Consider the following 23,422-nt stretch of genomic DNA (forward strand, 5'->3'; position numbering starts at 1 on the left):
TTTTAATTTAATAAGCGCTACCCGAATATTATCGTGATGTATGAAAATAATCTTCTAAACGTCAGAGGTAAAGAGAACAGTGTAACGCCTTAGAAATTTGACAGAGTGCTCGATAAAAGGTACAGTTGCATGTAGATAGAAAAAGGAGCGTTGAAATAAAAAAACATTCATGGTTGCCAACGGTTTAAGTACAATATTAATATCTGAAGTGTACTAAGGGTGTACTTTTGTGTTTTTAAAAACCCTGAAACTGCAAATTTGGTTATTAGCAGAAGTATAATAAATTGGCCCATGAACATGAAATATTAAAAGGTCACCATCTGCAATGGTTTCTGAAATGTATCAGCAGCAAGTCTAAAACTGTTAAATTGAGGTTAGTAGCAGTTTGAACAACCTTTAAAAAATATATATGAATAAATATAGGCTAACCCGAACAATTTACCCAAGTATTAAGCTTATCTTGTGCACATAATGAACATGCTTTAACCTGCATTCCAGGATCTCTTCATCGTTTAAAAAGTTCATTTTCAAAAAGTTATTTTCTTAGTTTTTTTTATGCATTATATATCTATTATGTCAACGTGAGCCATGACTTTCTTTTACTACTGGTATGTGAGCTTGAAGTTCATTAGTGTCAGTCTTGTTACTAAATGCCTTTAAATAAAAATCAGTATTTCTCATACTTTTACAACATATTGGCATTCTAGATTTGAAGGATCGAGAACGCTCTCTCATGCGCTTCCGTCTGCTGGGATGCGGTTACTCTGTATTATGGTAATACTGCATGCATCCGTAGCCTCTTAACATCTCACGATTCCAGCTGGTACAGATATAGTTTTAACCATAAATATAAAAAAAAAAAAACTTGGTAGAATCTTAAATATATAAGATAAACGGTAAATTATGAGGAATGGAAGTTATTTTTTAAAACAAATATTTGTTTTGTCATTTATATATATTTATATATATATATATGGAGTGTTATATGCTCTGAACTATAAACCAAAAACCCTGAATCTCTTCATCAGTTTCTGCAACTGTATGCTCAGTAGAAAGTATCAGAATTAGGTGTGCAACAAAATTAGTCCACAGTGAAAACCCTGAATAAAATTATTTGAAAGGCATGTATGTGGTTTTTCTTTTTTTTTTTAACCATATTTTTTTTCCTCGTTTCGCAGCTCTTTGAGGGTCTTTTGCCGTATAAAAATGTATGCGTACACCAACTGTGTGCACAAATACACACAATATAGTTATTTCATAACTAATCTACATTGGCGTGCTGTTATTTCTAGAGTTGCCAGTCCCTGAATTCACAACACTGTATAACTCGGTATCCGCTAAGCGAAGCTTCTTTTTCGGTGGATTTTTCAGCGTTCCAGACCTTTCTTTGACCTTGTATTCTAAAGTGCTGTGCGGTACTCCATATATTCCTTGTGCTTTGGAAACGCTCATTTTTCCGCTTAATACCATGCCGATTGCCTCTTCCATTATTTCATGATCGTACTGCCTATACCGGCCACGTTTTTTCCTTGGCTGCTTATCCTTCCGATCGTCATCTGGATTGTCTGAAGATACATCACCCGTTCCGTTCTTTGAATTAAGACACAAAGGAGAAAGGTCCCCGTGGAGAACGTAGGAATCGGCATTTGAGCGCGTTATGGCTCCAGAACATTCGACCTTGTTTTGCTTAGGGAGTATGTTTTTCAGTTTCTGGAGAGATGGTCCTTCCAAGACTGTAGATGTTTTCGTGACTTGATACATAACATCCAGAAGACCAGAATTATCTGGCTGTGGTTTGGGCAAAGAACTAACTCGTACCTGAGGAATTTTTAACTGTACAGGAGGAACCGATGATTCATAATGCACACCTTCCTTTTTTTCTTTGAACTGAGCGACCATTCTCTGTAAAGTCAACTGATGGAGGTAATTGGAAGCTGTTGGGAGTTTCAGTTCCGAGGTTTCAAGTAGACTGAGTTTATTTTTCTCTGTGTGCTCTGCTTGAGCCTTGGCCCACAGGGCCACCTTCTGCAGGACTGCACATGTTTCAGTAGCGTCTTTGTACAAATACCCATCGTTACAATTTTGAGCTGTGTGTTTTAAATATGCAGGCTTGCCTGCCGGTAAGGCTTTTAAGTGAAGTAGCAAGGTTTTTTGAGGTATGCCATAAAGTATGGCTGCTTTATTAACATCCAGTGTTCCCAACTGAATATCTTTTAGTGCCTTAGAAAGCAAACCGTCTGCAAATTCAGGACTTCGCTCCAAGTAGTCCTCTCTGTCTCCCTGCAGTCTCCTGGATGAATGGAATGAAACGATGGTCAACTGATGCATGAGACGTGCACACAGGTATGGAAGGGGATGGTCCACTCCTTTATTAAACGCCTTGCTTAGGTAACATCACCGCTTTTGACAAAGTTTTTATTCAAAGGTGGCATTTAGAGGTAAAAAAAAAAGCATTGTTACACTTCTGCTTGGACACTTTGTCAACGAAACGATGGCTTCTAGATCAGCCCGGGCAAGAATTCAAAAGCCTCTTGTAAGTATTTGCTTATTTGCAAAACTTTTCTTTAGTACATTCTACTCCATTTGACATGTGCTTGCGGAGCCAGAACGGTTATAACGTTTTACTTATGTAATTAGTAAGCCCTTCGAGATTCAACTTTTGTTAGTAGAAACGTGACGTTACCGCTAAACAAGTAATAAAAGAGTAAACCCCCTTTTAAACAATTTGTGTCAACAACACAAACTCACGCACAACACTTCTACATGAATTACAGCACTCAAACACACATACAAGCGGTGGGTGGGGGGGGGGGGAAGTGTTCAGGATACGCATATATTGGCAAGGTCACAATTAATACATCAGACACAATGTATGATGTAAAAAGCCATTGCAGAACAGTGCTACGTTAAAGAAAATAAAGAAATATAGAAAATTATCTTAAAATATCTATAGCAAAGTAAACAATGTCCCTGGCATTTAAAAATAATAAAATAAAAAAATATTGTGTTCTGAATTGTTTGATGTTTGTAGTAATGTAATTTTATAGGAATGGCCTTTATAAACTTACACCCATTAAAACATAATATTCCCCATAATATCTGGTATCATGTATGAACAGCAAAATATTAAAATACATTTAAGTTCTACAAGTGCACGTGAACACATATATGGTAACACACAAATAAGCTACGCTAAATAAAAAGGCGGGAAATATGTTGTGCTTACCCTATCTTTGAGTTTTTCATTTTTGAATTTTCTTCAAGACCATTCTTTTTAATTGAGAGGTCCAACACGCCATCCTCTGCAGACAAGAAGAAAGCCGCCGTCAGTATTCAGTGCAAAGAAACAAAGTAACTTGACTTTAAGCAGCATAAAAAGTTGATCATTTTAGACAGCAGGCATGACGAAAACATCCAGCCAGGCAGCAAAAACAGGGATTTTGTGAGCAGGCATTCAGCAAGCAATTTTTTAGGTAAAATTGCATGCCATGTATTTTTGTACAAAACTAAATCTGAATCTGCACTGGTGGCAGGTACATGTACTGGTAATTCTAGCCACTGGACATAAAACATGTTAAGCATTATAATCATCTTATCAGGATAGTGTAATGTGCATAGTATAGATAATATATTTAAGTTTATGTGTAACTAAGATGAAACAAGCTTATACAATAAAAGGTTACCCTGGAGCGGAAAAGTCTAAAAAGCAATGGAATGGATTAATCGGCTCAAAGCAAACCATTCATTGACTGCTGTGGTGACAAGACTACTTTTGAAAGCTTCATCTCTTTGTGGAAAAGTATAAAACAGTTCTATCGTAAACAGAAGACGGAATCAATGTAAACGAAAACTACAGAAGGAAAATACCTTATTATGTTTCTAGTTATATGTACTTCATCTACATTTTAGTAAGATCTATGAGTCAGACTCCATGGACAAGAGCAGTAAAGAAAACACAAACCAAAAAAACCCCGAAACATGTGGAATACAAAATCCTTGTTAACAATTGGAGGGTAACGAAGGGCATAATATGATAAAGACATTGAGCATGAAACACGCTTCAATAATCGTGTCTGTTTACAAGACACTGAAAGACGTTTTCACATACAGGCTTCTAACTATTGACTGTAAACTGAAAACCGAGGTTGGATGTTCTCTGCAACAAAGTCCCCGATACCCACAATACGCAGAGCCGTGTGTCATCTGCCCTTTCCCAGCATCTTAGCACATGTAGCGCCTAAGGGTTTACTCTGGGTCCCGGGTATAATCCTTACCGCATTGAAAGTTTTCTTCTATTCGAGTGACAGTGAGGTCTAAAGGCCCATCTTGTTCTTCCTGAAGTAGGTCCTGGTTGAGCTGGACGCTGTTGCGTGCCACGGCAGGGTCAAGCAGCGTCCCATTGTTTTCCTGATGAAGCTTTCGACTTTTCGAAACGTATTCAATCGCAAACTGACGTATCATTTTTTTCATTAGTTCCTGAGCTACAAGTGGAATGTTAGGATCACAGTTCTGAGGAAGATCTATATAAAACGGAAAAAGTAAGACAAACATTATGTCATAACATAACACGTAGGCAGAGCTTGAGAATGTTAGACACACACATAAGGGGGGGTAAATAAAACCGTTACCTTGGTTTTCTCAATCTAAGAAAATATTTGAACACCCGCCCCCCATTCATTACACCCAACACACAATACATTCAATGATATAGCTGGTAACACTTGTGCCTACCAGAGAAGCAGTATATGACGATAAATGATTAATCAAACTCAGACCATGTATGCCAGGGATCCTGTAATACACTGAAAACGCTCTCCAGCTAATTTTTTTTGTTTGTTTTATTTGTTTTAGTGTTGTCATCTCTTCTATTTAACGTTTTAGTGCAAAAAAAATGGTTCCCCATAATGCCTTTACAATAAATTTAATTTGGATTTGCATACCAATTTTACAACCAACACCTGCGTCATTTCTCAATAATGTTTTACAAGTGTGCAAATAATTGCTTTCATGTCAGGTACAAAAAAAAATAAAATAAAAATCAATGGATATTATGGTCCAGGGCTGAACAAACATATACAGGTACACAGGAACATTGTAAAAGACATGGAGGGGGGGCTGGAGGAATAATATAATTTATACTCAGTGGACAATTCAGGTACACATACAATTTCAGAGATGCAAGACAATAAATGACAAGTCAATGCTGAAATGCTAAAGCTACTTTGTAGTTTCTTTGAAACTAGCAAAAGAACGCTTTCCCTAAGAAAATGATTACAAAAAGTTACAGGCAAATGTACCACAATTCCTTTTTATGGTAAACTCACCTTTCTTTTGAAAGAGTGCATTTAAGTAATTTTCAGCTTGGCATTCAATTTTCTCTGCATTGAACTGGCCCTGAGATATCAGTTCCCCTGTAGGTGTGGACTGTGCTGAATCAGCCGATGGTGTGCAGTCCTTTAACAATAATAAACAAGTATATAAAACCACACAGGAAAAAATAAACGTTACAAGTAAAATAACGTTCATAAACGGAACGCTTACACTGACTGTATCTTTACGAAGGCTACATAACGAACATCTATCGTCCGCACACCAATCGACCAGTTCTTCAGGTTCACAGTCTAAATAGAACGGGGAAAAAGTTAAAAAACATTTATAGTCCTTAATAAGCAATTATAAAGATATAACTATAAATTATATAAAGAGTTTAAACACCAGTAAACATGTGCTGTAAAACTTTTTGATGGGACCAAGAAAGCAATAAAATCATTGAAGTTTTTAATAGGCATTGACTTCAAAAGACCTTGATCAATAGTCTATTAATAAAAGTAAAATGAGAAAATGACAGTCCTCAATTTGAAGTTAGAATCGAATGTTCCTGTGGATTACTTTTTATTTAGAATAGTTCACGTCTTGCCTTGATAAATATCGTTCATTCTGTACGGATACAGGTGCGATTACCTATAGTAATATCATAGCTATACAAAAGAAACTTACCATCAAATAAACTGAGGTCTCTACGTAATCCTGGTCCATACAGCCCTTCTAAGATGCTCTCAAACCCTATTAGGACAAAAAGCACCGCAGGACATTTATAACTGCAGCTAGCGATTGGATTTTAACAAAATTATACAACATCAATGTTATCTTTAAATATATCCTAAGTGACCAGCGAGGCAAGAATAGATCCGACAATGACAATAATAAAATAAAAAAATATATATATTTTATAAATTTCATAAGCCGTGGCTACATGACTCCTGTGTGGGGGGGGCACAAATACAGCCTTTTTATTACACAGTCTGCAACAAAAAATGGAGTTGTTGGTTTTAAGTAACTGATAACGAAGTCCACAAGCACACATTTTAGGGCAGATATGAAATGTAGTGTGTACTAAGGCGATCATAAATATTTCAAACATTATGGAAGCCAAACAGAAAAGGCGCACTTTGACCGAGTGATATCATATAGCGTGGCAGCTAAGTCTAGTAAGGCACTAATGACTTATTGGATGTCTGAGAAGGAGTCGTAAGCCTTAATTTAAATTTATAAAAGGTGCAGGTAATTTTTTTTGGATTGTTGGACCTTTAATTCATTGGGGTAGAAGGTTATGTCCAGTATGTGCTACTGATGAACATTTACAATTACACAGAGACCCATAAAAAATATCAATTATAGAATAAGGGCAGGGAGCTACCTACCATCAAGAGCCAAACTGAATGGCGTCAATTAAAAGAAATAACTTCTATAAATGTATATCAGTTAAAAAATACAACATATCAAGAAACATGGGATCTATAATTATGTCCTTGGTAAATTAGGCATTTTTTTTCGTAAAGCACAAATATATATTATTGCATATAAGATAATTTACTAGATATTACACAAACAGTGCCGAAATCAGATACGACAACATTTATGTTAAAGAACTAGATGTTATTTCTTCCCCCCAGATGTGGATTTGAATATACATATGTAGAGCTCCATTAAACCTGTAAGCAACTGACCACTTATCACTTGCGTTTCCATAGGAACTGATGAATAATGTATATGACACGAATATAGTTTCCATGGAATCAAGAAATTTCCTAATACCTACACAAAAGCTACTTATAAAAAAAAAAGTAAAATAAATGGAAGATACAGGATTATAAAAAAAAGAAAATAGAACCAACCCATTGTGTAAACCTTTGTTACTCCTTAGTAGCAAACATAACTCATGAATATGCCTTTTTTTAAATCAAACAACTTAAACCATTCATATCATGTAATAATTTAAATATTACGCGCAAGTATAAAAATTCTAAAAAAGCGTGCGTGTGTTTGGCTTCAACTGGTAAATAAGATCTATGTTAAAAATGAGCAAAAGCGATACAAGCAGAGGCAAGGATACGCAATAATTAGCACGAGAAATAATACCATGCTGAAAATGCACTTGGGAATAGTTTTCCTTGCACATTGGTTTACTGCTGCTGTGTGATTTAATACTATATATGAATGTTACAGCAAACCTGAAACCCCACGGCCCTTGAGCTTACATTTAATACAAACTTACAAATGGAATCTGCATTATTCCTGAAGCACTAAATCCCAAACAAATGAAACGACACTCTGTACACCTTAAAGGAAAGGAGACAAGTAATGTAACCAGCACTCAACATATATAACTATATGTTTGGTTTGTTTAGTTAGGGGTTCTATGCTGCTGTAAGATTACATAACCTTTTATAATGAAAAAAAATGGTTTCTTTAATAATAAATAATGCCCTAATAAATACGTAATTCAGAATGTCACAAACAAGAATGTGAAGATATTGCTGGGCAAAAAGAAAAGTAAGAAAATGTTAGGACAAGAGTACCCATAAACAAGACAGAAGGACATTAATGGCAACAACAGGGAACTTTGAAGCCTTTTAGTGAACCTCTGTTCAAAGAGTAACACAAGATCACATGAATCAACACGAAAACCAACACACATGATCAATTGTTTTTGCTGAAAATCAGGAGTTGTGTTCTTCTGCCTGGCTAAGTGTTGCAAGCATGGGTGTGTATTAGGGCTGCAACTAACAATTATTTTCATAAGCGATTAGTTGGCCAATTATTTTTTCGATTAATCGGGTAAAAAAAAAAAAATGCAAATTTTTCATTTATTTAAAATAAAAACGTATAATTTACATTAAGATGTGTCATTAACACTTATCTCTATCACAATGGCATTTCAGGAATTCCCTTCTTATTTTAAGGACATAATAATTAAAGCTATATTTTAACAGGAACCCCAAAAATACCAAAAAAAGCTTTACTAGTAAATATTCATGTAAACTATGTTTGCCCAGTTATGCACATCTCACCCCCAGCTTGCCTCTCTGCCTCAGAAATGCCTTATACCCCCTATATGCTACTCTGCCCCCATATATGCTTTATACCCTCATATGTCAGATGCCACTGTGCCCCCTTATACCTCCTATATGCCACTCTGTCCCCTGATATGCCTTATACCCCCCCTATATGCCACTGTTCCCCCCTGATATGCCACTGTGCCCCAATATGCCTTATATCCCCGATATGCCATTGTGCCCCCTGATATACCTTATAGCCCCCTATATGCCACTCTGTCCCCCAATATGCCTTATACCCCCATGATATGCCTTATAGCCTGCAGCGCTGTAGAGGGCTTGGATCCTGCACATTGCGCGTAGACAACATCTGCGGCTGCCTGACACTTCCACTGGAGCTTCCATGACCTCCTGGTGCTCCACCATTGAAGCCCGTCAGAAGTGGTTGTCTACGCGCATCGCACAGACCTTCACCAACTGCCCCACCAGACACCAGGGAGCCTGAAGCACGGGTGACAAGTCTGTGGATGCATTGGTAAGCCGGGGGGGGGCACAGAGTGGCAAATAAAAGGAAATAAAAACAAGAAATGCATTTTTCTCAATCAGTTTTAATATGAAAAAAGTTCACATGCAAATATTTGCTAGTAAAACTTGTTTTCCTATAGGGTATTCTTATAGTCAGGTTTTTTTCCCCCGTAATATTCAAATTTTGGGTCGTCTTATAATAAAGCAATTACAGTACTTTATGAAATACCAAGATCATGTACATGCCTATGGCTCCTGATAGGCATCTAAAAACCATCCGGCCCTCTACTAAATTTAGTTTGAGACGCCTGGTTTACCTTCTATAATTATTTAGGATTTCGAGCAAATAAGGCTTCAGGGGAAAAATAAAAATGTTGTAAAGAAACCATTTTGTTTTAAATAAAACAAACACACTCAATCCATATTCCATTATTGAGCTAAATTCTAATAGTAATACAAAATATGCAGATACATTAAACGCAAATTTGGGATTACATATTTATTAAGAATATGCTTACGTGAAGAATGTATGTGTGGACTTGTAAGTAAGGCAGCATCCATGCCGTGTTTGATTATTCCGGCTATACATGTTTGCATAGGTTTAAATAAAACATAAGACTATCCTCGAAATAATGGAATTAGCTGCCAGTTACTAAGAACTGGGGGGGGGCAGTCTAAAATAGAAAAAATCAATACGGTAATAAGCAATGTGAAATTAGCTGTATTTCAAATATCTCCGGTATGATCATGATTTGTCATAAAAAGAAAAACAGAAGAGCCCTGGAGCATATATTTTAAAGATTCCCTGCCTAAAGGAAATAGTTTTCTCAAATACAGCACCGCAGGTTACAAGGGCTGCTCTCAGGGAAATTCTCCAATACAAACCTTTTTTTCATTCTTACTTGAATTTGGTTTATTTTGTGAACAGAAGAAAATTAAATATAAGACTTTGGAAAAGTGCCGGCTCCACTCCAGAATGCGGCTGCCGCTCGTATATTTAAACACTGGGGAATATATAAAGCAGAACGGCACCGTTACATTAATCACCGAGCTGGTGGTCAAATAAATTGGGATTTTAGGTGAAAGTTTTTTTTTCTTCTCTCTAATCAACAATTTGCTTAATTTCTCCTATAGTAATATCTTTACCCATTTCTATAAAATATTTTGGTCCATTTATAATTAATGGCATCAATGTGTTATTAGGGTAATGGAGAAAAGCATGCGTTACTTATTGTACAGAATTGAATGTATGAATAAACGGTTAAACGTATGACTAATGCGAAACCTGTATGAGCCTATAGAGCTGCAATTAGGATCACGGGACGATACAGAAATTGGTGTCTAGTAATATTCTGTACCGGGTGGGGGATACAGATACATAATGTGGTGCAGCAACGTTTAGTAACGTGGAAGCATTTCCGCACTCCCTGTGAACCTGCGGGTGTCATTAGCCGATTGATTCAATCTATGACTGATTTAGCGAGGTAAACATTGGTACGATCCAATGTTTCATTTACCATCTCAATTTTTTGGAAAATGAGATATACCAACTAAGGAAAAATATATAATTTCTTGCAGTAGCCTAACTGAAAAGTGCTAGACGCATGTATACTCTCAACACGCATCCCAGCCAGTCAGTCGGGACAGTAAATAGCAAAAGACTATAGATCGTGGGAGACATACAAAATAGACCCCCCTTGATCAAAATAGCTCACGATGGCATTGGTATTGTAGAAGCACACCACTTTGGGCAATGTATTCTGGTCTATGCCCAGGGTGGTAAGTCTAGGGGGAGGCTGCCCCACTGCTGTGCCCATACTCAGCTGTCTGGTTACAAATGAGATCTCTTATCTCCCAACCAGCTCATTTAAACTATGTATGCATTAAAACACCCTTTGTGCCTTTAACATTATAGCCTGTCTCTCCCCAATAAGGATGTGTAGGGGGCGGCAGGGGGCAATGCCCTAGATCAGCCCTGGGGCAGCACTCAAAATAAATACCAGGGGGGTAAAAAAAAAAAAAAAAAAAAAAAATCAAAGAGCTCTGGAAAATTCGACAAAATAAATCTGATTGGAAAACATTCAAGCTTTTAAGCAGAGAAAACACTTGATTCATGCAAGACGTTTAGGTCGAAGTTGTTTAGTATTTGAAGGGAGGGAGTCGTTATCAGACACTGGTTAGGTAAGATAAAAAACTGCCCGTGTTTATGTTCCAAACATTAAGTTGGGGGTGTGTGCTATTTTAGACTACATGTATATGTTTTTCATTTAAAGGATACGTGAATAATCTACAGTGGGAATTTATGGTTCCTACATTGTCTATTTATAAAGCAGTACGTGTGCATCGGGGGAAATCACATTTCAATAGAATCCTAACCCAAGATGGGAAATGCATATCCCCCAAAGTATATAACTACATCTGTTGACAGCGCCATAGGTGGAACAGACCGGTCCTTAAATAGCAGGTTTGCAGAGCAATTTGCAGCAGACGGGATGTTGCTTTCTCCCTTTTGGCTCATAGGGAAATTATTATAATTAACAGGCGTGTGCAATCACAATTTTAACAAGATTTGCCAATTTCATTAATTCTAAAAAAACAAGGATCAAACGAAATCAAAATAGAAACCCGAAAATGTGTTTGCATTTCGTTGCTCTCGCTCTCGTTTCCCTACCTTCTCCTGCCGAAATTCGGAGGGCTTCTTCCATACGGAATGAAATTCGTTGTCACTCACGCTCCCTCACACTTTCTCTCAAAGTCTCTGTTGACAGCTTCAGTGTCCCTGTCTCCTTTTCCGCAGCTCCGCTTCTTCTCCTGTCTTTTCTTGTTCTGCCACATAGCGCGCGAGAGCATGAGAGAGCGTGCGAGAGAGCATGAAACAAATTTCATTCCTGCATGCGAAAAGCCCTGCAAAATTCTTCCGAACCGGAAGGGAAGGAAACTAAATTCGTTGTCCGAAGACAAATGGACCAAAAACTAAACACTTTGCCTGAATCTAATTAACGTGCCCTCCATGTACACCGTTATGTTCTTATAAATATATCAAAATTGGTAAAATCAGTAGCAGCCAGCTACAAATTTCATTTTCCTATTTTGTTAACAGCATTCCTTACGATCTGCAAGTAAAACTCAATTTTAAAGCCACTGCGGAGAGAGAGAAAAAAAAAAAAAAAAAAAAAAGCATTGTAGTTTAGCAAAAGATTTTTAAAGTCGGATTTAGGAAAAGAAAAAATCGTTTATTATGTTTAACACCAATCCTATAGAGAGAAATGTTGGTGCCTTCTCAAAGCTAACCTTATGGATGCATTGACTTTAGCCTGATTTGCATGCTAAGTCCTTGTAATTTCTTCGAACCCTGCTAAATTATCCTGGCAGACTCAAAAGGGTGGTTTAGGTGAAGGGAGGTGAGCTCGGGATAGGGGAGGGAATAATTATTCATCCCTGCAAGCGAAGCCCACGCCACGCATGAAGAAGATCTTTATAAAAGAGAAAATAATCAATAATCCTAGGTAGTGACTAAAATATCTTTTACTTCGTAAGTAAAAATGAAGAACGATCTACTAAAATAAAGTTTTAGACTCAAAGATGTAATCGGCATTCTCATAAAAAGCTAGAAGCAGCTTTAGAACAGAGGGAATGAGATTTAACCCCATATAATCCCATTAAAGCAGTTCAATGAATGATAAACCTCATGCAGACACATACACTAATACAGAGGACTCCGTTACAACCATGAAGGTCTGTTTCATGGGGGGGGGGGGATCAGTATTAGATCAGAAGTATGTCAGGAATTGTATAAATAAGCTGTTTGGAAGCAATGTCTACTAGAATTTGTCAAGCCCAACTTTATAGAAATATAAAAGCTTGCCGCCCCATGACAAACAAATTAAAAAAAGTTAAGTGAATATAAATCATAATTTAAAACGTGATCTACTAAAAAGAGGAAACATCTGCAAAGTCTCTCTCTATGAAATTGCTTACCAAATTGTGAAAGGGAAGCAGTTTGGAAAGCCCTGCTGTTACCTGTACGCGGGGTTTATCAGACACTGGGCTTTCACAATATGTTTTCAAAACTTGCATCTGTGTCATTTGAGCGAAGGAATGAATATTTCAGTTGGTTTCCCAAAGCCAGCTTTTCACGCGCTATACTGGAACGGATACTGATCAAGCTTTTCAGCTACCTATGGCTTGTCATGCGGCACAATTTGGAAATATTTTGGTTAAGGAGTATAGGAATATTTAAGTCTTACGAAAGCCAAAATCTGTGTAGAAAGAAAGAAAAGAGGCATTTTAAGCCTTCTAAACTAGATACTCTTTCTTTCAATGATGGATACAGCAGTCCTCTGATACATTTTTTTTAATGCAATATATGATTTATTTTGAATATAAATATTTTACTTAGGATTGCTTCTACAGATTGCATTGTAGTTATTTTTTTATAACTTTTGGAGGCTGTGGCAAAGGTTTTTTTAGTTTATATGTTTAGTGGGAGGGTATGAGGTGTCTGATCCTGTTTAGAACAATAGTAATAAAGAGTTTTTTTTCTTTAGTGTTTTAACATTTTTTGGAACTGAAAATAACTTGGGTCTTTATATGCCCCTGCAATCTCTTTTGTAACCACATAATACATCTTGTGATGCCATGGTGGCATCATTAAAAAAGTTTACGTGTATTTAAAATATTTCCATTTATCTTTTTCTCCTTCTTCTCACTTTGATCTTACTGTAGCTGACCACAGAATGATCAGATATACCAGCAGGGACTGGGTGGACCCTTTGAGAACTCTTCATTTCTTACGTTACTGTAAATGGTGCTTCTGCCAACTACCATTATTCTTCATCCGCCAGCACGTACCAGCGGGGAATGTACTCGTACTACTACTATATCCTCAGGGTCTTCTGCCCACTTCACTAAGGATGTACTACTACATCCCATGGGCGTCAAGTGGTTAAATACAATTCATACCTTTTCCTAGGTAAAGCCTAACCTGTTTATAAAGCGGTAAATATTACAATAGTTATATAAATACTAGTAAGAAGTTATAGCACAACTAAGCCTCCAAGGTCTTCCAAACTGAAAACTACTCAAGAAGGGTTTATTCACTAAAGTGAACCCCTTTCAATCACTGTGCATTAAAAAATGTGCACCTCTGGTCAGTTTCTCTGCAAAATGCATAGTTTAATCAGTGAGAAGAGCTTCAAACCAACCGATTTAAGTATGTTTTATACAGGGCCGGCAAGCTGTTACTGCAGCAGAAGGTCCCTAGGGTTGGTGCTTCATAATTACAGTGAAACGAGAGAGGTGAGGCTGCAACTCTCCTGCCAACCCTCGAACGAATAAAACCCAAAAGAGTAAAACAAATGAACAGTGGTGAGGGTTTAAAGCGCAGACACAGAGGTTTCCGAACAACATTTCTGCCTTTAACAAGGTCATCTGCCTAATAAAGAGTTAAAAACAGAAGCTACTTGTATGGATTTATTTTTTTTAATTTTCTGAGTCTGCTGATCAGTCTCTGACCAATCAGCATCACTCATTCTCTGCGAATGAGTAGCCTTCGTTGAAAAGACTTTTGGCGTGGAGAGGGTGAATGACTGTGCCCTACCTCCGGAACTGTCGGGTAGTCCATCATCACTCTAATCATGATGCTCCATACTGTCATTATAAATTTTTGGGTGCACTTTTTTTCATGACTGAATGGAATGTCAAGGTTTTAAGGGGTTAAAGCAGGAAAGACAACAAAAAAAAAACCCCAAACCAACAATGTTTTCTATGTTTTCCTAATAGGAGAGGAAGGCATCATAAAACACAATTCCTTTAAACTTTACCCTCTCCGAATAAAATAAGCTCCCATAAAATGGTTAAGATTTCCTTACGGCAAAACCCCTACATTATCTGTATGAATGGATGCACAGCCATTTCTCCAGGTTAATCATCACTAAACTCATCTATTCGCATGCAGGAGAATCATATGATTTAGAAATCATATCCAAATTGCGAGTAACTTTCCTACTCTTGGAATTGATCTAAATTTAGCCAATTTTGCCATAGTAATCTCCCCGACCCGTCTCCATTAGGGAAATCCCACTATGACAGTACACAGCTAGTGGAGGCTCTGGAGAAGCTCGCCGGTTCATAACAGCCAAATTGTAACCTCTCCAATCCCGAACGGTGCCACAACCATCAAATACAATACTTTCAGACTGATCATATTATGGACATAAAACACGAGTTTTTGTAAATCTGTGTGATTTTGTCTTACAGATATAATGAACCCTGAACAGCTGTTTTAAGAAAATTATCGGGACTGCAGTTTTACTTTCAGTTGCAGGGGTTAAATTATATTTTGTTTCCATTTGTATGTGTATTAAGAATGTCTACATTTACATGTCACTCTACTAATCCCCTTTCCTTTGTTGTATGTTTGCTATTGTCTGTCACAGACGATTAGTCTAGTCCCGATGTTGTCTGTGTAATCCGTTGCTATTGTGTTTAGTGTTAATCTTTTCCTGTTTCCTGTTGTATGTCAGCTCCCTTCCCCTGGTAAAGCGGTTATATAAACAATAGCCAAGCCAATAAAGAGAAACGCTCACTTTTAAATCTGGACATCGGTGTGTTATATTGTGTCGTTACTAGTGGTACAGCTCTCTCTCATAAGGAGCACTTTTAATTTAGATTCATTGGAGGTTAGTAAGGAATTTTGTTTATTATTAGGTTAGTTAATGGTGTGTGGAATTTTTAGGTTAGGGTAACTTTAGTAAATTAGTTGCATGGATGAGCTGGGACTTGTTACATCTTAGTTTTATGAACTTGAAAGTTACATTTTATTTGAATTTGTAAATATGATTGCTAGGTGGGTTAGTAAGCTAACAGGCATTTTTGTTAAGTTAGTTTTTAATTGTTTAATAAAATTTTATTAAATGAACTTTATACAGTAGGACTATTTAATGTGATTAGGGCGCTTCCCCTACTCACATCTCATCACTCTTACAAAGATTCTCAAGGGCTGCCCCTATCCTCTGGAATGCCCTTCCCTGACCTATCCATCTTTCCCTCTGCCTTCAGTCCGTCAAAAAAAAAATAAACTGCTCGAAACTTGCTTCTTTTAGGACACTTACAAACTTATACATAAACAGCCTTCCTCCCATATTCCTTTAGCTCACCTTCCCTAGTCCCTGTCCAGCAATCCTTATACTAGTGTGGCTGGTCTGTCCCTCACAATGGAACTTTTATTCTAATACCCCCCCACGCCCTCTAGATTGTAAGCTCCTTTGAGCAGGGCCCTCCTCACCTGTTGTCTCTGTCAATTTGTTATGTTACATACTACTTATTCTGTCCTCTCTACCCATAGTACAGCGCTATGGAATATGACGGCGCTATATAAAACAATAAATAATAATTTTTGAGTGGGTGCATACTATATAGGTATTTTTAAAAATACTTTAGAGCATATTTATATATTTTTTACACATACACTTTCATCCATAATAATAGAATCAGTTAAAAAGCTGTTCTCCTTTGTCCACAGAAGTCATATGGGGTGGCATACTAGCAATGCATAATTACAGAACCTTATTGTGTATGTCACAAAGTGGATTTACAGCCATGTTATTGTATCCTGCAGGGCCGGCCTTGACACAAGCCTTTCAATAAACCCCCACAGGCAGCAGAAAGGTCACTTTTTAATCCTTTATATAAAGACGGAACTGGGGGGGGGGGGGTACATTCTGCTCAGTGCGGTCTTTCATATAAGATCACCTTCCTTCACCCCCTTTAACAAAGCGAGAACGGCTGGGATCTGGAGAGGCATGATACTACATGTAATGTACCTTTATCGTGTGCCCTCACACCTGAGGGTTCACCGGGGTTCATTTTATTATTATTATTTATTTCTTTCTACATACATGCTGTCACAGCAATCTTTCTAAAATGTCACAAATGTTCAAGGCTTCATTACAAGTCCCATCTAAACCTTATTATAAGCCGAATATTAACATTGGCAGATCATTTTATTTCTTAATCACAGCAGAACATGCCATAGAAAATGAACCCTTTTCTCTTACGTATTCCTCACCACCAGCACCTCAAGGACTATATTATATAAAATAGTTTTCCTCCCGTATTAAATCTGGTCATTGTCTTCCACAGAAGCAGCTTTCAGAGACACGTTTCATACATCCAAATGAAAGATCCAGCATGCAGAACACTATTTCACTCCACGTTTTAAGAGGAAAGCAGATAATTTGTCTATTTCAGAAATGTAACACCCCTGCCAGAGACATTAACCAGGAAAGGGGTTGTGCTCAATGCAGCAAACCAGATACTACTTAAAGCAGGTCATGGCCAAAATATTTATGGACATGACTGCTCCATTTGTTTAATTATTGGAGTGCCCCCCCCACCGCGCAGTATAGAGTGTTCGTGTAACACACTTCGCCAGCATTCTCAGCCCTCTACGACAATATGGTAATAAACCAAGCGTGCCATCAGCAGCGATGGGTCATGTAGGGGTTAATCTTTAAACCTGCCTTAGCGGGAGAACGAATTGGAAGTGTGTTAACCCCAACGGCTCACACACAGTTTGCATCAGTTAAATTATTTGCGCAGGCAGGAGCTGGCCGGCCAGCCAAAAACCAGAGACGCTGCCACGCTACTACTACAGGGTAATGTGACATCTCTTCACGTGATTCTGCCTTCCAGCAGCACTTACAAAACAAAGGCGTCTAGATTGTAAACTCAATGAGCAAAGACATTGTTACTTTTTTCTTCTGTAACTAGTACTACCACACGTTATGCAACGTACTATTTGTACAGCGCTACAGGATATGATGGTGCTATACGAATCAACAAATAACAGCAGCAAAGGCCGGCTCCGTACAGTGACTATACACACGGGCCCCACATAACAGCAAGAAAGACCCAGATTGCCCGATAACCAAGATACAGGCAACTGGATTATCACAAACAAGTTCTGGTCTCAAATCATAAGTAAGAGTTTCAGTTAATCTGCGCCTAAAAAATAAATGACAGAGTCCCTCTGAGGGAGGGTGTACAGGTGAAAGTTTTTTGGGGGGGCGGGGGAGCTTAGACTTCATTGATATAAACTATTCATTCATTATTAGTAGACAGAACACATCTGCATCCATTCCACCTGACGAGCCAGGAAAACTTCAGGTAAGTTGTATCTAAAAACATCCTTACCTGTCACCCATGGGTTTGAGGATGTCCGGCCCACCTCAAGATGGGCTTCTGCGTACATTAGCGAAACAAACTTTTTACAAATAAAGTTTGGTGAGCGTTTCACATTTCTCTACATAACCTGCTGGCTGCAGCGTTACTTCACAGCAAGACGCAGAAAGGGCTTTATATGCCGAAAGTCATTCTGTGCTACAGTTTCATCTCACGCAATATGGTGAGAAACACAAGGTAATTTCACACAACACCGCCCAAAAAAATAAAATATAGCTCATGAAACGGATAAACCAAAAATACTAAATCCTAAACAACAAAGTATAGTATTAGGCGTTTATGGTAACAAAATATTACATTATGGGGATAACAATGCAGAACAATCTGCGCATTTCACAAAGGAGACACTGAAATTAAATAACTGTAAAAAAGAAAAGAAAAGAAAAAGCCGCTCCGATCACACGCCAAAACATTCACAGTGTATGAATTCAGACACACGATTCATCCAGTTTGTTTTTCTCCATCTAATCCCCCAGCACTTAGAAAGTTGTCGCTCTCCACTCGGAATGAAGCTCCGATTACACGAAGCACCTTAGCTTTTAGCTTGCTCTATGCACGTGGCTACTGAGCAAACACAACGGGCTGCGCTGAATTCAATTACCCGACGAAAAGATGGCGGCTATAATAATAATAATCACAAAAACTGGACATTTTTCAGATCAGCGATCATTCCTATCCTCTTGCTTAATTATATCCATCCAACGTCTCGGCGTATGAAACGCAATAATTCTCTCTTAATGCCTTTATGACACACAACTAGAGTATTTTTTTTTTTAAGATACTTCAATATATTCCCTTTAGCGAGACTATGGAAAATTCCTCAGGGGGAAAGTCAATTATGATTTCTAATGAGTTAAGATCACCAGCAGGTATTTTGGTTTGCGCGGCATGGATGGATGGATGGATGGGGGGGGGATGCAGATCATTATGCCATAATGAGAGATTTGGAAAAGGACTAAAGCTAATACAAAACTAGTCCTGTGAAAGATTATTACACCGCTAGGTATCTAAGTCTCTTTAGCAATTAACCCTTTACTGGAAACCAACGCTGTACATAAAACTATTTGTTCCGTGCACCATTTCAAATATCTGAAATCTCAATTCGCTTTTTGCACGTTGCAGCGCATAACAAAAAATGCCGAAACCTGTATGGATCATATGCAACTACAGACAAAGCACATGAACACATACAGCTGCGTCCACAACGGATATAAAACCCCCAAGATCGAAGCCACGGCACCATCCGACACGAATAATCAGACAAAACAGACCACCGATTAAGGTGCATTATTCAAAAAAAAAAAAAACTAATCGTAAAGAAGCGTTTTGGCAGCGGCAGCAGCTGTCATGACACTGACCTTTTGACGATCAAATTATCTGCACTGAAAAATGGAACTCCCTTCCCCCACCTTATGGGTAATGTTTAATTATGATCACTTTGTTCGCCAGTTAACACTGACTAACCAGGAGATAGATAGATAGATATATATATATATATATATATATATATATATATATATATATATATATATATATATATATATCCCCAATCCTGCCATGTAATTGTGACACGTTTGGGAACATGAGGATGCGCTTGCCTCAGTACCAACAGCAAACATTACCGTAAGAGACAGGAGTCCAGCTCGGCTAACATGCTACATATGATGCTGGCACCTTAAAGTCACACGGAACCACAACACCTATAATGATCGGCACGTTACCCCGTAAAGTAGCGCGATGCCCAGTTTGTAGCCGGTCCTTATGGCAACAAAGTGGTTAAGGGATAGTTTGGCTGACAGATGGGACCTTGGCCCATTCCCCCCCCCACCGCAGGTGCAATGAAGAAAGGCAGTTTAGAGCAAAGCTCCTTTTAGCTGCTGGTAACATACAGAAGCTAAGCCACATACATCATTAAGGGGAGGAGTACACTGTCAACCCTTAAACATGATTCCCATATTTGCATTTTTACTGCAAAGGAAACGTGGACGATCCCCTTCCTAACAAGGCGACGGCTTGGACCTTCCGCAAGCACTTTATATTAACGCCATGGGCTAAAACGTGTGTGTATAATATATATATTATAACACACACACATATATATATATATATATATACATACATACATATATACACACACACACAACAAATAAAAGCATAGTGTGGGGGAGGGGGAGCATGCCAGTTGTGCCGTGATCTTAAGACTCATTGCTTGTTAGCCTCCGGTACGCCAGCTGCCGTGGATGCCGACTACTAAAGGCTAGCCGGGCATGCGAGGAGTTAGCCGTACACAGCAGCCGAGGCACCAGCTTCTTCGCTGAATTCAACTGAAACAACATTGCAACGAAACAGCAGGTCAACAGCGGTCATTAGTAAATCAGCCGGACATTCCACCCATGCTGGCTTCAAATATTGAGCTGTCACTGTATTTTTTTTTCAACACTTTGCCCCAAATAACTGTCATCATAGTACCAGCAACACTGGTAAGCGGACAGGAGGCCCCAACACTGCGGTTAACAAGCGAGGCATAAGTTGTACAGGAATATGAAGGAGTAAATGCCTAGAAAAATAATGTACAGCGTGCGGACATGAACAACGTGCACACAACACACACACGAACAACGTGCACACCACATGAACATGCACCGACCGGCGAGCGTGTAACACACTCAGCAAAGTGAAAAGCAGCATATCTACAGAGTCTCATGATTGATATATATATACATATATATATATATATATATATACATATATATATTCTATCCAGGTACACGTAAAACAGACGACAGTTATGATTTTGTTAAAAGTTTAGTTAAAGTAAGTTCCGTGAGACACGACCATCTGCTTGCTATTGTGTGATATATATTTGTATACTTACACAGACACACATTTTATATATATATATATATATATATATATATATATATAAATAAATAAATAAAATATACACATACACACAAGCAGGGGGTGTGACCACAAGTTCAGCACACCATCCACCTGGCCTCCCACCCTGTCCCCCGTGATACCCCCGCACTCTCCGCAGGGCACTCACCCCACGCCGGACACGCAGCCCGCTAGTGGTCCGGAGAGTGCCGGTTAGTCCCCTCCATCAGCGAGGAGCTGCTGCGGGGCACACAGGGGATGCTCAGAGGATTAAATGCTGACAACGGCAGGAGTTGGAGGGCTGCCGACTTCGCTCATCCCCCGGTTACAGCCAGTGACCGCGGAGACTGGCACCATGGAGCCGATTAGCCGTGTGTTTTGCTTCCCTCATCCCTCCTCTTCCTAATTCCCATTCCGTCCTCCGCCTCCTTCATCTCCTCCCCTGTCAAGCCATGCAAGTGACTACCCGTTCCCCACTTATAACGTGCGCGGGTCAGGGAACGTGTCTCACCTACACAGTGGATGAGCCGGTGCCGCCAGGAGTCAAGTTCCCGCCGGAATCCCTTCCTCTCCGCCGTGCACCGAGGGCTCCGGCACTGGGTAGCCATTCCGTCGGTTCCCTTTTTCCATCTGCGTCTGACGTCACCGCTCGTCACCTACAACTCACTCACAGAAACAGAGCTCTACACACAGGACGCGCCTCAACCAACGGACACAAGCGTTTGGAAACTGTCTTCATCTTACTAGCGTAAATAATGCGGCGGCGGCCATTTTTCTCGAGACCAACGTGCATTGATATTTCCACTAATTGTCTTCAACAAAATGGCTTCCAAAATGGAGCATACCGTGGGAAAGCTACACAGCAGCTTTAGCAATTAGAACTGTGCGAGCTGTCTGAAGCACACGAGGAGGCGGAGCGTAAAACCTTGATTGACACGGATTCTGCTTGACGTTTCACGTGGATGAGGTGTGGCCACAGGAGACTGACAGCTTGAGCTGTCAAGCTGTAAAGCTGCTGTTCCACTTGCTATATTTTTTTTTAACTGAAACTTTATCTGGTTACTCGAATGGATTCTGGACTTACATTTTTTGTCAAGCAACAGATTAGCCATTGATTTAAACATAGTCCAAAACCTGAAAATGTCATGATGCTCATGGCTGTGTTAACACTGTAACAACTGTACATGCCACATTATACATGGACTTCTCTTTTTCCCATGGTGCTCTGTGCCTTTTGTCCTGTTAATGGCATTAATGATTGTTCTCGCTTCACACCTACCCAGTGTGTTAGAATGTGTCTTTTTGTGGGTAACCTCGTTGCACGGCTCCACAGCATCGGTTGGCGTTTTATAAAGAGAACAAACAATAAAACAAACAATAATAATCACTAAAGGCATGTAATATTGAAAATATTTTTTACTTACACTTTGGAACAAAGCCTCTCAGGGAAACTTTACCCATTTCTAGAAATCGTTTACTTAATATATATATTATTTTGTGAAAATGTGTTTTGCTATTTTTTCTGTATTCATGGTACATACATTTATATATATATATATATATTGGATTGTGATATATATATATATATATATATATATATACCGTATATATATATATATATATAAAGGAAAGGGACATTATATATATATATATATATATATATACACACCGGTGTATATATTCTTTTGAGAAAATATAAAGTTTATTTATTGAAATATAGAAAAATATAGGTCAACTTTTTGGCATTATGTATATATGTATGTGATTATTCAAATATCAGGTTTCACAAACCCTTCTGGCACTCAAAGGGTCCAGGTTAGTGTCCAGGGCTTCTTATGATTTGTGTAATTATTCATTACTATTGGTTGCTATGGAAATGTCCCTTTCCTTTGCACAAATACATTTTTTCATGTTTTGGATTTAGTATAGATATACATTTTTCAGTTTTCTGCAGCGTTTGTTTGGTCAGAGAAGTCTTTTTCTTTGGCAATTAAATACTTCATTGTGTTAGATTTATGTTGCTGTGCATTATTTAGCATTTTTAATAGGACTATTTTATGCATCACTTAACGTGTAATTGCAAAAAAAAATTGGGGGGGAGGGGAGAATTATATTGTTTTTCAATCTGCATTTGAGTTAAAAATAAAATGTAAAAAATTGTCATTTTTTTGTATTTCGTTGGTTTACATTTTTTCGGTTTTCCGCCATAAAAATCTGTACTTCTCAACTATTTAGCCATTTATTCTTCACTTAATTACTCAAACCAGTAAAAAAAAATATATATTATTTTTTTTATATAGAATTGAAGAGGCCAAAACGTTAGGATCATACACAGTTTTACTTATACGATGTTACTTTAATTCCGTAAAAGATGTTTGTTAAGAGGAGACGTACCTAACTTGATTTTTCTGTATTACATTAATGTATCCGCGCTCCAA

General features: G+C 38.3%; 1 protein-coding gene across 2 annotated transcripts; it reads right to left on the reverse strand.

Moving 5' to 3' along the window:
- Positions 1 to 564: 564 nt before the first annotated feature.
- LCORL (ligand dependent nuclear receptor corepressor like) lies at positions 565 to 21,616 on the reverse strand. Of its 2 annotated transcripts, XM_053458322.1 has the most exons (7): positions 21,496 to 21,616; positions 5,998 to 6,063; positions 5,542 to 5,621; positions 5,325 to 5,454; positions 4,275 to 4,520; positions 3,227 to 3,302; positions 565 to 2,290 (listed from the first exon to the last, which is right to left on the reverse strand). In XM_053458322.1, the coding sequence occupies exons 1-7, from the start codon at positions 21,590 to 21,592 to the stop codon at positions 1,267 to 1,269; spliced, it is 1,719 nt and encodes a 572-aa protein (XP_053314297.1). In that variant the 5' UTR covers positions 21,593 to 21,616; the 3' UTR covers positions 565 to 1,266. The 2 variants fall into 2 exon arrangements, with proteins under 2 accessions (XP_053314297.1, XP_053314298.1); XM_053458323.1 differs by lacking the exon at positions 3,227 to 3,302 and having other exon boundaries at positions 2,091 to 2,290.
- Between the last annotated feature and the right edge of the window lie 1,806 nt (positions 21,617 to 23,422).

This window comes from Spea bombifrons, chromosome 1, assembly GCF_027358695.1.
Source record: "Spea bombifrons isolate aSpeBom1 chromosome 1, aSpeBom1.2.pri, whole genome shotgun sequence".
Lineage (NCBI taxonomy): Eukaryota > Metazoa > Chordata > Amphibia > Anura > Pelobatidae > Spea > Spea bombifrons.